Source organism: Egretta garzetta, unplaced genomic scaffold, assembly GCF_000687185.1.
Source record: "Egretta garzetta isolate BGI_Z169 unplaced genomic scaffold, ASM68718v1 scaffold158, whole genome shotgun sequence".
Classification (NCBI taxonomy): domain Eukaryota; kingdom Metazoa; phylum Chordata; class Aves; order Pelecaniformes; family Ardeidae; genus Egretta; species Egretta garzetta.
The window spans coordinates 3111594-3128789 of record NW_009260430.1 but is presented as its reverse complement, the minus strand read 5'-3'; the positions used below and the strand labels follow the sequence as shown (position 1 = coordinate 3128789).

General features: G+C 38.3%; 1 protein-coding gene across 2 annotated transcripts in view; it reads left to right on the top strand.

Moving 5' to 3' along the window:
- GNAS (GNAS complex locus) overlaps positions 1-12137 on the top strand; it is a 61046-nt gene extending 48909 nt beyond the window's left edge. The window contains exons 4-11 of one of the 2 annotated variants that reach the window (XR_004842634.1): positions 1161-1215; positions 3610-3683; positions 4465-4523; positions 6515-6635; positions 7700-7830; positions 8356-8423; positions 9314-10884; positions 11779-12137. Coding sequence is in view for 1 of the 2 variants with exons in the window: in XM_035899266.1 (XP_035755159.1) it covers positions 1161-1215; positions 3610-3683; positions 4465-4523; positions 6515-6635; positions 7700-7830; positions 8356-8423; positions 9314-9460 (655 nt within the window). In the remaining variant the exon portion in view is untranslated. Of the gene's footprint in view, positions 1-1160; positions 1216-3609; positions 3684-4464; positions 4524-6514; positions 6636-7699; positions 7831-8355; positions 8424-9313 lie in introns of both variants that reach the window. The other variant, XM_035899266.1, reaches the window with a different exon arrangement.
- The last annotated feature ends 5059 nt before the right edge of the window (positions 12138-17196 follow it).

Genomic DNA, 17196 nt, shown 5'->3' with positions numbered 1-17196 from the left:
TGCTTTTTGATTTGGTAATCTGGGACATGGCTATCTTTCCCCCCCCCCCCCTTTAAATTGTGGCCTGCAACCATAGTTAATGTGCTTTCAGCGTGCCCCCCTATATGTAGGGATCAGGAGGGAAAGCTCACCTCTTCTTTGTGATCTCTGCTTCATAAAGAAAAGAATTCAGGCAAAGGAATTTTAAAAGGAAGCTTAAAGTATATTGGTTTTAAGACTGTGAATAATCATTAATGTTACCGGTAAAGTTAAGTGTAGAAGCATTGCTAGATCTCCTCATAATACTGAAATGGGAGGTGCCTGAGCATGGCGTAGCCCTGCTGCGTGCTTGGTGTTGGGCGCTGTGATTTGGGGTGCGTGGTGTAAAACCTGCACCCTCGAAGCTGCGGGTCTGCTGCGTCTTCCTGTCTCATCGTAACACTGCAATAAAACAGAGTTAACAAATTGGCTCCTTGAGATTTTTGCTCTTTGAGTTGAAATGAAAGATAATTAGGAGATTACAGTTAATTGGTAAAAACATTTTAAATTTAGACTCTAGGATATCCTTTTTAGGTAATGCCTAATGAATTTGAATAAAATATATCTTTTTATACCTGTTTGGCCTGCCATTGCTACTTCTCCAGAAAGTAAGCTAAAAACCACTTGTACCAACAATTGACAGAAAAATCAGTGTTCCCTCTCACTTAACTGAACTTGTAATGAAATGGGTTTAGGGATTTCATTTATTAAACGCGTTATAGTGACAATAATTTTTTTTTAAAAATGCATCTTACTTTCAGGAAAATAACATGTAGGCAATTTATTTGAGTCATTGCTTTACTGTTAGCAGTAGCAGATTATATTATACAATTTATATGAATAAATTACCAAAATTAAACTACTTGTATGTTTGTTAGCCGAGGGAGCAGGGCGGGAGGGGGTTGGAATGAGATTACCAGACCTGACTAATAAAACTGTGGATTTGGCCCTCTGCTGGGTGATGCTAGGAAATGCATGTTTTTAATACCAGCACACATATGTTGAGCAATTAAAATGTATTCAGCATTTTGTGAGTGCATTAAAATATAACCAGTCTTATCTGGGAACCTGTCAGCTACTAAAGTGTTAGATAGTTCGTCTAATTTGAGAATGAAAAGTTAATCTTTCTTTCCTCTCCCCAGTTTTCTAGACAAGATTGACATAGTCAAACAAAATGAGTATACACCGTCTGACCAGGTAAGGAAAGTTTCATTAAGAAATTACACAGTTTAACTGCCCCCTCCGTCTCTGAGGATAACTATCTCATTAATTTTCTAATTGCCATTTGTGGCACTAATACAGGTATTACCATATACTGTACGTATTTAGTATTCCAGTAAAAATTACTTAGGCATTTGGATTGAGGTTATGTTTATACCCCTACTGTGAAATGAAAATCTGCCTAGATTCAAGACTTGCATCGTGCTTCTGTGACACTAAAACTCAAATAGCCATTTGAATTAGTAATTTATAATGTTTTGCCCTCCTTGCTGAATAACCATCATGCACTTTCTTTGACACAAAGTTGGTTGGTATCTTCTCAGCCCCACGGGCTCCCACTGTAAAGCAGGTTTTGTAAAAATAACCTCGTTAGAACATACGTATCAGAACAGAAATTGTAGGTTTCCTTTTGTTACAGATAATCTGAGGATCTTTTTAGGACCGAATCCCTAATCCAAAATCACATGCATATTCCTCACTGTCTGCACATAAATAATGCGATTAAGCATCTAGCATACTTTTATAGGATAAATAACCAGAAAACATATTAATGTCCCAAAATTTTCGCAGACAGTAGTGATGAGGAGAGAGCAGTTTCTATCCCTTGAAGTTCTTCAAGAATAAATTGATCATTCATCCTTTTAAAAATCTGAAATTTTTTACAATTGAGACTTTCTTACCACTGAAATAATTGTATTTTCAAGAAACAAAATATTAAAAATATAGGTGGTTATATATGACATTTGGAGCAACTTATCTTCAGATATGAAACTTTAAAACAAGTATCAGTTTATATTGGAGGCTAAGGGTGTCGAGTTTAACTTGTATTTACACTTAGTATATAGTACTAAGTATAGTACTTACAGTAATTACTTAGGGTGAGTATTTAAGTAGTTAAGTAAAATTACATACTTTTACTTCTGTAAGTAACAGTAAGCACAAGTACTTACAGCGCTTGTTTGGGACCGTTGGCAGCACTGGAACTCCCCACAAGCATACTGTAAAACAGGCCCATTTGGATTATCCTCCGGAATGTTACATGTTTCTCTTAAAAGAACCCCCGCGTGTAATAATCACATCACTTCCTTTTTTTTTTTTCCCCCTTGAGGTGGGTGCTGCTTTTTTTTTTTTTTTTTTTTTTTTTTAACATCACACTTGTATTGATTTCTAGAGGTGCAGAGCTCCAGACACCAGTTTTCCAAATTTGCTTCTGTTCATTGGGGCATTTGAATTTTCAAACTATTTCAAACACAAGTTAGAACAATGTTTAAATATATACGTATTTCAATGTGAGTATTAAAATAGCCAGACAATGATAGTTTACTGTCAGAAAATTGGTGTTAAAATGTAGCCATTTTGTTTAATGATTTAACAGTGTTGTCTAACCTTTGGATTTTGTGTGGGTTTGACTTTGACTAACCAATTTGGTACCCATGTAGCAAGAACAGAGCTTTTATTGTGCATATAACTTCTTTTACAGTCTGTTCTGCTTACATGATCTCGTCTGCTGCAAATGTTACAATTTATCTGCTATTTAGACCCTTTATGAAGAACACCAAAACTTTAAGCCCTAAAGTATCAAACCTTTAGTTGAATTCGGAGTGGTATCTTGTAGTTGGTGATATTTGGACTGCGTACTCAATCTGCAGCCTGTGCATATTAGGTTCTTCTATATCAGTTACCCACTAGGCACTCTATATGGCTGTCACTGCTTTGCAGTACCCAGTAAATAAAAGCCAATGCAGTTTGGTTTTAATAGGATTTTGTAGCACTTACGACTGTAGCTCACAGCTTCTGATTATCATTTTTGGCTCTACAGGAAATTTCAAATTTTATAAGCCTGGTTCCTACAAGGTTTAAATGTTTGAGCTCCCAGTTCTTTGAATGCAAAAAAAAATGAAAAATTCTGAGACCTAGACACTTCTTTTAATAGCCGAGCACTGAAACGCTGGGAGAGAGATCTGTCTTCTGGGCTTGGGAATTATTTGGGGGCAGTTTAAAGATCGCGTTGTGTGCCACGATCCACTGAAATCTGTGAACGCATCATCTAATCTCTAGGGAGGGGTCTGCGCTGTTCTGGACACTTGGATTTGCTTTAAGTGGCCTGTAAATGTTTCCTCCTATTCCAAGCTTGGCAGTTACAACTTGCTTGTGAAAATATATGTCCTTTAAAAGTTGAGCATACCCATATGCGTGCACACATGTTCGAGATCAAAACCTTAAACGCAGCTTCGTAACGCTCTGTTCCCTCGTTTTGCCGTACCGCATACACTGGCAGCACTGGGTGAAAGGCTTTAATTGCTGTTGCTGGGTATATGAAGAACTGTGAAGTATCTGTGTTGAATCAATGACTTTTCCTTTATGCTCTAGGATCTTCTCAGATGCAGAGTTTTAACATCAGGAATTTTTGAAACCAAGTTTCAGGTGGATAAAGTAAATTTTCAGTAAGTATCCTTATTTTTTTCTTTTTTCTTTTTTTTTTTTTTTTTAATACAGTGCAGACAAACGCAAGGGTAACTTGGAGGACAGTCTACCATATAGTCATTGAGACTACCATATTTCTCAAGTTAATGTTTAATAGAAAGCAAGTATCTTATGATTTTTTTAAATTTTTTTAATTTAGTTGTCTGGCTTTTAAAAGAAATGCAGATTGGTGTGCGATTTTTCTGCTTTTATTTTAAATCACAAAGAACAAAAGTTTTTCAATCTATTTTTACTAACGCCTTTTCTGAGTATTTTGTTCATTGCTAGTTTAGATAGTGAAATATTTGGCCAAAAACTTGTACATGTCTAAGTAACAGAAAATGCACATTCTCTTTACTGTCCCAGGTTGGAAAGATTGCTCGACCCGAACAAAAACTGCTGAGTTTTACTCTGGTCTTGTTGACTTTAGCTCTATGATAGTTGTTTCAGCAAATTACTTGTGGTAGGACCTTTTTTAATGTCTTGGCTAGTAAGGGTGAAAAGGAATCTGCAATGTGCATACACCAGAATTCCTTATCTTCGAGTGTAGGTGGCAATGAAAGTAAACATAATTCTATTTTGTGATGAAAAGCTCTGCGTGTGTATGTTGGTGGACTGTTACCTCTTCCGGTTCTCATAATCCTCAATTCCTTTTAGCTTTTATGACATGGAAGTCCTAAAATTTCTTAAATTTTCTGTTTGCATTTGGGGAAAAAAACGCACGCAAAATGTATTGTGACTCAATTTTTGTTTTTTTCTTAGTATGTTTGATGTTGGAGGGCAACGAGATGAGCGCCGAAAATGGATCCAGTGTTTCAATGGTATGATTAGAACCTTTGTTTTAGAAAAGAGTTCTCTGCAAAATTTTAATGCCCAGTCTTAATTTTCTCACTGTGTGAAAGCCATCTTCTTTTCCACGTACTTTGATTAGGAATTACCTGAGCAGTCATGCAGGATGCCGTTTTTCTTGACATGTAAACTTCTGTAGGTGCATAGAATATCTTTAGGGATAATGTAGGTGGAAAGGAATTCAAGTTTGGTAACTTAACGTAGCTTGTCCAGTTTTTTTGGCTTCCCTCTCTTCATTTAATTTTTTTTTGGTGGTGAGTTTGTGCATTATTTGCCAGCTGTGTGAGTGTTAAAATTCCAAGCTATATTCTGCCTTCCACGTGAAGGTTTACATATGTTTGTGCCTATACAAAATATACAATTACAGGATAATTAATATATGCATGAAATTAGACATCATATTTTTGCGCATAGTTGCACTTCTCTAGGAAGCCATGTGTATTAATATAATTTCTTGAAAAAACAGCCCTAAGGGGAAGGCCCTTACTGAAGATGTATAAGCATATACCCTCATTTAAGTAACCTGCATGTAAACTGGGTTCCTTAGAACGCTTGTATCAGGAGTGACAAGTCATATAAGGAGGGGCTGAGGGAACTGGGGTTGTTTAGTCTGGAGAAGAGGAGGCTGAGGGGAGACCTGATCGCCCTCTACAGCTGCCTGACAGGAGGCTGTAGCCAGGTGGGGGTCGGCCTCTTCTCCCTGGCAACGGGCGATAGGGCGAGGGGGAATGGTCTGAAGTTGTGCCAGGGCAGGGTTAGGTTGGACACTAGGAAAAACTTCTTCACCAAAAGGGTTGCCAGGCTCTGGAATGGGCTGCCCAGGGAGGTGGTCGAGTCCCCATCCCTGGAGGGATTTAAAAGAAGGGCAGATGAGGTGCTTAGGGACATGGTTTAGCGGTGGGATGGCAGGGTTAGGTTAAAGGTTGGACTCGATGATCTTAAAGGTCTTTTCCAACCAAAGTGATTCTGTGATTCTACCTTCGCTACAGCTGTTTATTTTACTCTGTGTCTCTGTTTAGATGGGAAATCTTTCTCCACACAACTTTTCTTAAAGCTAGAATTGGTGAAAATCTTTTTGTCTTCATTGTTTGGATAAAATACTTATGAAGCTATGCAGAGTCTTTTTCTAGAAAAGTTATAATGAGATCCTATAGAACAGACAAAGTAGAATATGACTTAGAATTCATCGTATTCTGCTATGGTTACTGTCACAGAGTGTCACCTGAACACTTCATGTGTGTGTGTGGAACTACTGTGCAATATTTTCTTCCGTGCTATTAATAACAGATTTGTTTGGGTTTTACCTCTGCTCCTTCCTCTTCCTGTTACCTCATCATCTGACTCATCTCTTCGGCTGTTGATGTCTGAGGCAGATGAGCCTGGAAGTCAGCGTTAAGGGGTCTGGAGCAGCACAGCCACACACAGACACAGAGCTCTGGACTCTGTGATCCTGGGAATATCTCCCAGGAAAGAGATAGGGGCCTCCAGGCAGTATGGTACGCTATAGGAGGACTAGAGCAATCAACCATGAATTCACAGCAATCTAGTATTTTTGTTATTACTCTTCACGCAGATCAAAAGTGCCACATTTGTCCTGAGGTCTTGCCCCAAGGGCCTCCCTGCCCTTTCTCGGTAGCTCAGAGTTGCTTTCTAAATTTCTTTACACCTTTAAAATATTTTCTAAATTCTCCTCTGGGCTTTCTTCAGTTTCTTGCTTCTGTTCCTTTCTTTTCTACATTTTCTGTCATTCTGTCAGCTTCGGTTCTGTTGCCTGCCTTTCCTATCTTTAATGGCTTCTTCACTTTCTTTTTTTTATTTCTGGTACTTAAAAAGCTGTCAGCAATAGCATTCCAGCCTGTTCTCTTCGTTAAGATGGAAATCTGGCAGCTTTTTATTGAACTTTGGGATTCCTGGATATTTCTTCTGAAGTTTGGTATTAACTAATAGGTATTTCTTGATTTAGATGTGACTGCTATCATATTTGTGGTGGCGAGCAGTAGCTACAACATGGTTATAAGAGAGGACAATCAGACCAATCGGCTTCAAGAAGCACTAAACCTCTTCAAGAGTATCTGGAACAACAGGTCTGTGAATTGAAGTTTCATTGTTCAGATCACATCCATTAGTAATCCTGTCTCATACTATAGTCAAGACTTGCGTACGGGGCCTGGCTAGGATAGAGTTCATTTTATTCATAGCAGCACATATGGTGCTGTGGTATAGATTTTGACCGAAACAGTACTGATAACACACTGATGTTGTAGCTGTTGCTGAACGGTGTTGGTGGAGCATCAAGGCCTTCTCTGTTTCTCACTCTCTCCCCCGCAAGTGAACAGATTGGGGGTGCGGAACAGGCTGGGAGGGGACACAAGCGGGCAGATGACCCAAACTAACCAAAGAGGTATTCCGTACCGTGTGGCATCATGCTCAGCAATCAAAGGGGAAGGGGGGGTTAGGAGGGTTAGCCATCTTGGTCTACCAAGACCAGTATTGGTCTACCCACGGGAGGTGGTGAGTGATTGCCTTTGCATCACTTGTTTTGTTTTCTTCTCTCTTCCACTTATCCTTCACTTATTAAACAATTATTTTTATTTTTTTTTTCTCTTGACCCCCAAATTTTCTTGCTTTTATTTTTCTTTTCCCCTTCCTCCGTCCCACTGAGGGAGAAGGTGAGTGAGCGGCTGCATGGGTTAACCCACAACGGCAGCCTCGCCTGTGCTATTTGCTTCTCACGGCGCAGTCCAAGCTAGTCGTCAATCACAACTGCTACCTGTGACATTCATGTCTAATACACTCATCTAATTGAAGAAAACTCTAGAGCGTTACAAATTGGTAGTTGCCATATTGAGGCTGAAGTAATTAAAGCAGTGATAGAGTAGCACAGTAAAAAGTGGACACGCTCGCCTGTTTGACGTATTTGGATTAGCAGCAGAAAGTGGGCAGCTTCCATTGCCTGCATTACAAGCACACAAACCAAAGTCAGGGTGTGTACATCCAGAATTACACCACTGGATTCTGGTGTAAAAGGAACCTTTCAGAATTATCACAGTGTGTCATATGACTCTTGTCTCCAGAACTGGATTAAGTTTGTTTTTCTGTATGATCCTAGCTGTGCCTTCTCAGAGTGTTTGGTTTCAATTTTCTACAGGTGGCTACGGACCATTTCAGTAATTCTTTTCCTGAATAAACAAGATTTGCTAGCAGAGAAAGTTTTGGCAGGGAAATCTAAAATTGAAGACTACTTTCCAGAATTTGCTCGCTACACTACACCAGATGATGGTAAGATTTTTAAAGTTTTATTAGCAATTTATCATTTCCTTGTTAATCACATCTGTAATGTTCTTGGTAATTTCAGCCAAGACTAGAAAACTCTTAAGTAGATGTAAACTTCATTGTCTTTCAGCCAAATTGTAATGTTAAATTTTAGGTATTAATAATGAGAGAATCCTGTCTTTTATACATTTAATATATTAATAATTTCATTATGCCAAAGTCCTGTTACTTTGCTGGTGTAGACCACAGAACAGCTTGTCACAAACACATCCTCCGAACTCCCCGTAGTCATATCTGTGGTCATTTCTCCAACCTGCCAAGCGCCTGGTACTATGACCACTGTAATATTCATTTGTTCTCCTGAAATCTTGCTGGTTTAAATAATATGTTACGGTTTGTCTTCTCTCATAGTCAGTTTTGCGAAGTACGTTTCTATCATATGTGAGCAGAATACAGAACAAGTTAAGATTTTTAGGCGCTATCACCAAAAAACATCTGTTTTAATGAGATACTTCTTTTGTTATTAATCAGCAACACCAGAGCCTGGTGAGGATCCCAGAGTTACAAGGGCCAAGTATTTTATTAGAGACGAGTTTCTTGTAAGTATTTCCTGTCTTTCAGTATTTCTTACATGATTCTTCTCAAATAGAAGCTCTTACGCACCTTCTACTATTGCAAAATGCTGTCACTTCTCACGTTGTTTATATTTAACATCCACACTGCATAGAACACTTGTGTTTAAGAGCGTTACTGCTGTTTGTTAGCTGCTCTTCGGATATTTGTTTGTTGACACGGTACATAAGTAAATAGCAAAAGAATTGGTGAGAATTAAGAAACCTCAAATAGAATGAGTGAAGTCCTTCTATTATTAACGGGGCCAAGTTTTTATTTTATGCATTGTTTCTAAAGGTAAAGACTAATCAAAAGATGCATCATCTGTAAAATATTCATGTTCTTTTCATATTATCTTTCCCATTATTGAATGGTCAGCTGAAGCTATAAGAGACATAGGGTTCTTTTAAATACTACTACAATTACTTGTAATGGTGAGCATGGCAATCAAATTGTGGACTTACTTTAAAGTGGAGCAAAACAAAATTTTGAGGGTGGGTTTCTGTGGTTGTAAAGCAGGGATAAAAGCCTTGTACAAGGAAGCAAAATCCCACTCTCTACATGGACAAATCCACTAGGCGTTGTGTGGTTAAATTCACCAAAGCTGCATGTAAATAATAGCACTTTCTTGAGTTCTCATTCTACGCTGAAATTCCCTGGTATGGCAGTGGCCTTCTCACTGTCCACTTCTGATCATTTTAAATTTCACAGTTTAGGTGAGAGAGTGAAAAATTGTGGGCATTTTGCCACTCAGTTACACCCTTTGAAAGCACAACTCACGCATACTTAGCCTTCGTTCATCTGAGTTTCGAGAACATGGGAGGTTTTACCCAGTCAGTTTTATTTTAACCCAGTATCTGTCTCTTGCTTTTAACAGAGAATCAGCACAGCAAGTGGAGATGGAAGGCACTATTGCTATCCTCACTTCACGTGTGCAGTGGATACAGAGAACATCCGGAGGGTTTTCAATGACTGTCGGGACATTATTCAGCGCATGCACCTTCGCCAATACGAGTTGTTGTGATGGAGAGCACTTTTTTCTGTGTTTTGGACTCCTTATTCCTTATTAAAAAAAGAAAAAAACACACCCTTGCCCACATAGGGTGGAAGAGAACTGTTTGAATCTCCCATTGATTTGCACCCCTCAACTTTTTCTCCTTGCTGGACAATAGCAGCACTTCTAAGCTTGCTTCTGTACCCCTTGGACAGTTTGAGATGGCCCCTAACACTTAAAAGGCCATTTCCATGAGGATTCCCTAACACTGTTATTAACAAAAAAGAAAAAAAAAAAAAGAAATAAAAACTAATTAATTAAAAGCCCTGAATGTGGAGCACCTGAAAGAATTTGGGATAAAAATTTAAAAGATAAAACAAAAATTGGGGAGAGAAAACTTTAGGTAATTTAGCACTGTTGTGGGCATAATCATATAACCCGTGATCTCCACTTTGTATCATTCACTGCATCAGACTAAAGAAGGTGCCAAGTCACAGACCAAGTTTGAAGACAGACACTCGAGTTTGGTTCTCTGACTGTAATGTGGCTTTGAACGGAAATACTGACAATTCTACAACAGACCTAGACAGTGCAAAAACCAACTGCTACCTTTCAGAAGGGTATTTTTAAAACCAGTCTTGGTGGTCTAACGACAACCATGGACATTTATGAATTGAACTGTGTATGGCCTGTGATTGCAGAAAGAGTTAACCACACACTGTTTTCAGTTTGTCCACTGATGATCCCGTCTGCTATAAAAATCATTATCGGGACTGTAGTCCTCACAGTCTTTCCCTTCTTTTTCTTCTTCCCTCCCCTCATTTTTTATTTTACTGCTGGATTATTATTCTTGTACAGACTGTAAAATGTATTATTTTGTACAACTTTATTGAAAAAAAAATAACTTGTAGAAGATCTTTGTGCCTTGATTATGGCTGTACCTGTACAATGAGCTAAGATGTAAGTATGTTTGATTGCGCTGTACAGCTTTGTCAACCCTATCTGCAGCATTAGCTCAAGGTAGGGAAAATTTATCTGTAGTTTAGTTTTTCTGGTTTATAAAAGAAGGAAAAATACTGTTTAGTAAAAAAAAAAAAGAAAAAAAGAAAAAAAAAAGAAAAAAGTACAAATTGTGCAAACTTAACCACTTTAAAAGTGAGGTCTTCAACAAGTGACCAGATGTTGCAGCATCATGCTTTTTAATTTTTAGCTTTAATTCATTTAAATCTCTATCCAAATGCAAAACATGGCTTGTTTCTACATAAACCAAATTTTGCTACAAATTATAAATGTTAGTCTTTGGTCATTCATAGTCCTTTTTGCTAAAGACAAAACCAGAACAATAACAGACACGTAGGGCATCATGCAGGTCTGGTGACCATCTCTAGACTGGGCCAAGTACCCCACCAACCTCCACTCGCGCTGCGTGGGCACACGACTACCGGAGTGACAAGGTGTGCGCTGCCCTCGGATTTGGCCCCTGAATTCCAGTTTCAAACGACATTTTTATTTCTCTTTTAATAAAGAGATACTTTAGAACCCTTTTGTTTTATATTAACTATATAAGTAGCTTAAAGTGAAATGTGTGGATTTTTCTTAAACTTGAATAATTTATGCAAATTATATGCTTAGAACAACATGTGGTACAGTAAAAAGAAAAAGAGCAAAAATCACTGTAGCAATAAGAGAGCATGTAATTTTAGTAACTACTACACTGCTTTATATTTTATACCTAGGTGTTTTATGTCTCTGTGAGTGTGTTACTTTTTCATGTGTCTAAACCTACGTGTACAATTTGTACAGAGTCAGAAATTACAGCTGTAATAACACATCTAGAACAGTGTTAGCCTATATTACTCAAACACCCCTGTTCCCCCTTCATTTACACCCCTAAACTGATCTGGATCTTACTGCAGTGACTTTAAAAGGAAAACAAAAGAAACAAACACCAAAATACTTGCCTCTCTGCCTTTCACGCTAGCTTCCCTCCACCCAAGAGACTGCGTTAACTTTCTTTTTTTGGGAAGAGGTCCAGTTTAAATTAGCGTTAAGGTGTGGTCAGTGATGTCTGTGCAGCTAGATTTGCTTCAGGTATCAGATGCCTTGTCACTACTACGAACTGCAACTGTTCAGAATCGTGAGTTTTCATTGCTTCTGTGGCTAAACTTTTGAATGAAAAGTTGATCACCTGGTCCATTTTCACATCAAGAGCAGGGACTTGATGGAGGCACTGTCCCATCTCTCGTAATTCAAAATTACTAGTGATCTTCCAGAAGACACTAAATCGTCTACAGATTTTAGCTGCGGTTGCTAACTCATCTTTCAAAAATGATCTTTCCTGTTCACAGGTTTAGAAAGTTGCCACCTGAACTTTGTGGGGGAACATGACCGAAAATAGCCCCCTGCCATTGAAGAATGTATCCAGTGCCTGTAGGTTAAGGGCTGGTGTTCCCACTAGGTAAAAATGGGGCACACGTAGTGGAAAGGAAATTCATTGTGAGCCTTAATTTTAGTTACAGGAGCCAAAATCTTTAATTTAGGGCCAACCCTTATCTTTCTAAGCCTTGGAGGAGTTGGTGTAAACACCAAATTTATAAATGGGGAAAACCTGTAGTGGTGTGAGGAATGTAATCTCTCATTGAGAGAAACAGCATGTCCATTAAAAAAAAAAAAAAAAAATTAAAAAGCTTCTTCCTTGGATAATGAGGATGCGTAGTAACAGTGAGCTATGTAAGACAGCAACAGTTTAAGAAACCTAAAGCTTTATATGAACAGAAATGTTTAGGGGATGCTTTTTTCTTCCTTAAGTGAGGAAAAAGGCAATTGTTTTGAATAGGGTTGAGTTGCACAAGTATGGAGTGTGTGTGTGTCTTAATGTCTCAGTATTGCCTTTGTTAGTCTCTTTATTAGTCCATGCAGTTTGGTGGCCTGGTAAATGCAAGTCTTATTTTTAACAGCTTTTTTTTTTTTTTTAAATACAAAACCATAAAGCTTTAATGCTTGCTATTTAATAAGTAACTGTGTTTTCTTCTGTCTCTAATTTAGTGGCCATAATTTGCAGTTAATTGAACCATTCCAACCTAATGCTTACCCATATTTCCTAGTTTTGTTTTATTTATTTATTTGAACTTCTTGTTTTCATGATTGAGGACTTTCACTTCTGTCTCATTCATCTGTTTGGAAACTTCTGACCTTACAGCCAAAACTTAACTCATTCTATTCAGTATTCATCGTGATGCTGAAGTGTAAGATACCTGCAAATGTAAACACTACCACTTTTATTAATAAAAGCAAATACAGTGTTTTAGGGCACATTTGCATCACTATAGTTGAGGTTGTGTCAGTATTTCCATTATAAACCCATAGAGGGTCTATATCTTGGCACTAAATTGCCCGAAGCTAAATCTTTGCCATACAAGGCTTCTGCTCAAGCATGATTTGATGGGTTGGTTTTTAAACAGTTTCCAACAAAAACTCTTGTTTCTATTTTAAGTTATACAACTGTTTTGTTGGATGGGGGTTGGTTTAAAAAAAAAAAAAAACACAACAAAAAAACCCAACAAAACCAACAAACAAACCTGGTTCAAGATTGTTTTTGGCACTTCTGTAACTCAGAAATGGTTTTGATTTTAAAACATAACCTTTGGCAAGCCAGTAACCTACAATATGGTCTGATCACTTTGGGTATTTTGTAAAAAATAATAATAAATTGTAGAGATGTTGTGGTTTCAAAATCAGCTACTGTGCATTTGCAGTAACTTATTTCAACCCAAGAACTTTTAGTATTTTGTACATCAGTACACGTATTCAGCAGCCAGTGTGGTGCAGCAGGGTAGCGATAACTCTGGAAGGGTTTTTGTTTTTTTTTAATAATGTGGAGTGGTAAATCCGCTACAGTCTAAAAAAATATTCGGCTGCTCATGAAAGCATCAAAAACTGCTCTCTTAGAGGCTGAAACTGGAGCTCTAAGTTGTTAGGAGCAGACTTTGATGCCCAAGGATAGATACGAAGGCATGCTGGACCCGTTGTCACAGACTGGAGCCCTGAAGGCTTATCTTCATTTAGCTAAAACCTGTTTTGAATCATAGCATCGAGGATAGGATTTAACTTAGAGTATGTCATTAACTCCACAGGAACTGAAGCTAATTCTGTTCCAGCGTGTTGCACATAATTGATACCTGCAGGATAATTTCCTTTTACCAGTAAATCTATGCACAGAAATACTAATGTACATCACCTTAGAATCTGAGCACCTTGTAATTAGTCGTGGCGCAATATTCCTGTAAATGATGTAGGATGTTTTGTATTATATCCTATTTTCCAATGTCAAAAATTACGTACCAGGAAAAACAAAAGACGTAAACATGATTACACCGAAAATTGACCGCAAATACAGAGGTAGATCCCATGACAGCTGAGTACCAATCCAGTGCCTTAGCGATAATACTGCTGGTGGTGGTGCTATACAAATGTCTAAGATTGATAAAGTTGCTGTGAGTTATAAAATTAAGTAATGTACTCTGGAAGAGAGTAAGTTCTCTTCTTTCCCCAGCTGCATCTAATATGCTGTGTGTATTTCTAACCATGCTGGCACTCATGAGACCTCTTTTATGGAAGTAGATGATAAAATTCCTGCCAACTGTCAGCAGCAGGATCGGGGCCGTAGATTGCCGTCAGTGGGAATCTCACACGGGAGCAGGTCCTCAGCCCTAAAGTACATGTTGAGTTTGAGTTGTATACCAGTAAAAATATCTACAAGCAAACCTCTGTTTGTGGTCCAAAACCAAAACTGTACCCTTCTTCCTCAGCTTGGTATTTCTGAAAAGTCATCTGTTGGGAAAAAGTCTGTCTGCCCTACAACAAACTTTGAGGTCTCCTTGTAAATAAAATAAGCTACGAAGTGGGTTTCTGAGCCTCTGCTGATGAAAGCCGTTACACTGAAAAATCTCTCTAGTGACTGACAAGATAGAAATCCCAGGAGTGAACCTATTTTAATCCCGGTCATAACCACTTAGCTTAAATACTGTGAGCAACTGCTTCAGTTGCTAGGTAGGTAAAATGCTTGAGAGTATTTCACTGTACTGCAGAGGTTGCTAAAATTTCAGCCATGAGTACCGGCTTCATAATTAAGTGTTTTCAACCCGTTTCTTACCTTATTAAAAGTTAAAACTGCTTTTTACCCTGCCTATTTTTAATATACTGAGCTGAGCAAAATGGGTGCAGTTTGAAGCACAAAGTCTACTTGGAAAAGCAACTTGGGAGGAGGTGAGGAGGCAAACGAATCCCTCACTGTGTTAAACAGAAAAAGAGTAAGGTGGGGTTTTTTTTCTAACTTCTGAGCCCGATAAACTTAGCCTGGTTCTGTGGAAGAAATGGGCAGTTCTTTAGGTTAACAACAGTCAGTGCTCATTGATACCTCTGCAACAAGGGCCAACTGACCAAATATGTAATGGATAATTTTCTTAAGAAAAACACCACCACCACCAAACCAGAATTTACAGGTTTTCTTGATTTTTTTCACTTAGGAAGTCTGCCTCAAAAATCTTTATTTTAATGACAGGACAAAATAAAGCCTTTAAACATTGTCCCAAGTAAAGAGAGAATAATACATTTTTGAGGGAGAAGATGCTGACGTTAGGGGGGGTTATGTAACATAACATGCCCTCTAAGGCTGGGGTACCAGTAGGCAAATGTAAGCAAATCCAAAATTAATATGTGAATGTATCTCTTCACTTTAATTTACGCAGTTGTTTTATTAAATGAGTTGGCTAATACTTTTTTTTTTTTTAATATACTACTAACATTTGGAGAAAGAACAAGCTTAGGAGGGAGGTGGTAATGTTGGAAATTCAGTTCTGTTATGCAAACTAATGTTTTTAGGCTGTGAATTTTATGTGAATTATTAATAGTGAAGTACAGTGTTTCTATTTGTAGTTCTCCGGTATTTGATATGACTTTGGGATTGTATCATTCTTGCAGCTAAAATGCTAGAGCGCCAGCAGAGATCAGGCAGAGGACGGAGCTGCTGTCTAAGGGTTATGAGTTACCGCATCGGGCGTGGGACTGTACGGCTGCTTAGGGAGGGGGCCTGTTCTAGTTCCTTTTCACGACACGATCAGTTTTCTGTTGGCAGGATGAGAAGAGCTTCCATGAAAAGACAAATGAAGGGGTTGGGTGATAGAACCAAATACGTGTGTAAGACCTCAAAGTATTAATGAAAGGTGTTTCAAACTTGTATTAAGCTAGAGCCAGCATGTCTTTCCTGACGTGTGCGTGTGGTGATTCATATGTATCTCAGTATTTTTAATCTCCATTCTCTTTTTGCTTGAAGGCACAACATCCAAAATGAAGTAACAGATTTCATGAAAGCTTTGGTGCTAACCTTGAGTTCTGTTTCCCACAGGGCAAAATTCTGCTGGGCTACAAAAGTTCATCAGTGTAAGACAGTCTGGAAGCCCAGTGCCGCCACAAGCAACGGCTCTTGTTAACTTATTTGTGATTTAAAACTTACAACCAATTGGTCTGTCCAACATCGTGACCCAAAACCTGCTACCTTTGAATTCAGCTACTTCCTCCTGTCCTCACCCCCCCACCCCACCTACGCTTACAACGTATGTGGTTGATAGAACAGAGCAGCTATGAAAGGAAGTTATGAGACAACCTCACTGAAGGTTCAAGGGAACTAGGGAAAGCTAGATAAACAGGACTCCTAAATCCATCACCTTGGATGTTGAAAAATATATATATGGGGGAAATTCATCATTCCCCAGGTAAGTGACCCAGTTTGGGATCCTTATACAAATTGTTAAGGTAGAGAATGTAGTTATCTAAAAGGCCAGGACATCTCCAACTAAGGAACTGCAAAAAAAAATGCACTTACTACAGACAGATAGAACTGGGAGTCACTTCAGTGAAGTGTAAGTTTTAACGATCGGTATACAAATCAACTGGAACTCGTTTTGAAGCAAGAAAATGTTTCCACTAGAGGCTCATCTTGGAAAGTCCTTGGGGTTTTGTGAGGCTGCACTTTGAAGCAATCCACAGTATATAGATACAGTTCCAACTTTTAAGTTGATGTTTGAAGGAGACTAGAATGACATTATGTCAGCAACCTAAAACCCACCTTGTTTTGTCTCAGAATACTTCTCAGTTACCTAGCAAAGTGTCATGGTGTTCAATGTCTGGAATAAAACTACTATCAGTACTCACAAATCTCAAGGTGCAAACAAAAATGTTTGATCTTGAGGTTCTGCTTGAGAAGGAAGAACTCTTTAGCCAAAACTCATTAGCCTAACAATGCTGCTGTAATTTCCTACTCAATTTGAAAGTTATTACCTTATCTAGTTGAATGTATTGGCTGATTTGTAAAGGGCTAACAATTACAAAATACAAATTTATGCTAAAAGAATTTGTAGAGGGCAAGGAGCAGAGGTAATTAGCATACAGAGAATGCCAGGGTGGATATTTTTAAGAAAACATGAATAAAAGGAAAACAACTTTGTCAGAAGTCGGCTCTTCTGTTTGGGATTTTTCTTTTATTCTAGGAAGGAGCCAGATAAAGTTGGATGAGTTCATCAGCTGTATTATATTCAGCCCTTCTTTAGGTAGGAAATCTTGAAGCATAGTTGTTATTTGCTCAAAAATCAAGCAACAAATTTTGATAGTTGGGTGGAATCGAAACTTGAGCATTTGGTATTTGGTTTATTCTTTACTCCCTTAGAAGAGCCATCGCCGAATTTTATGGAACCAACCTTCACTTCTGCTTG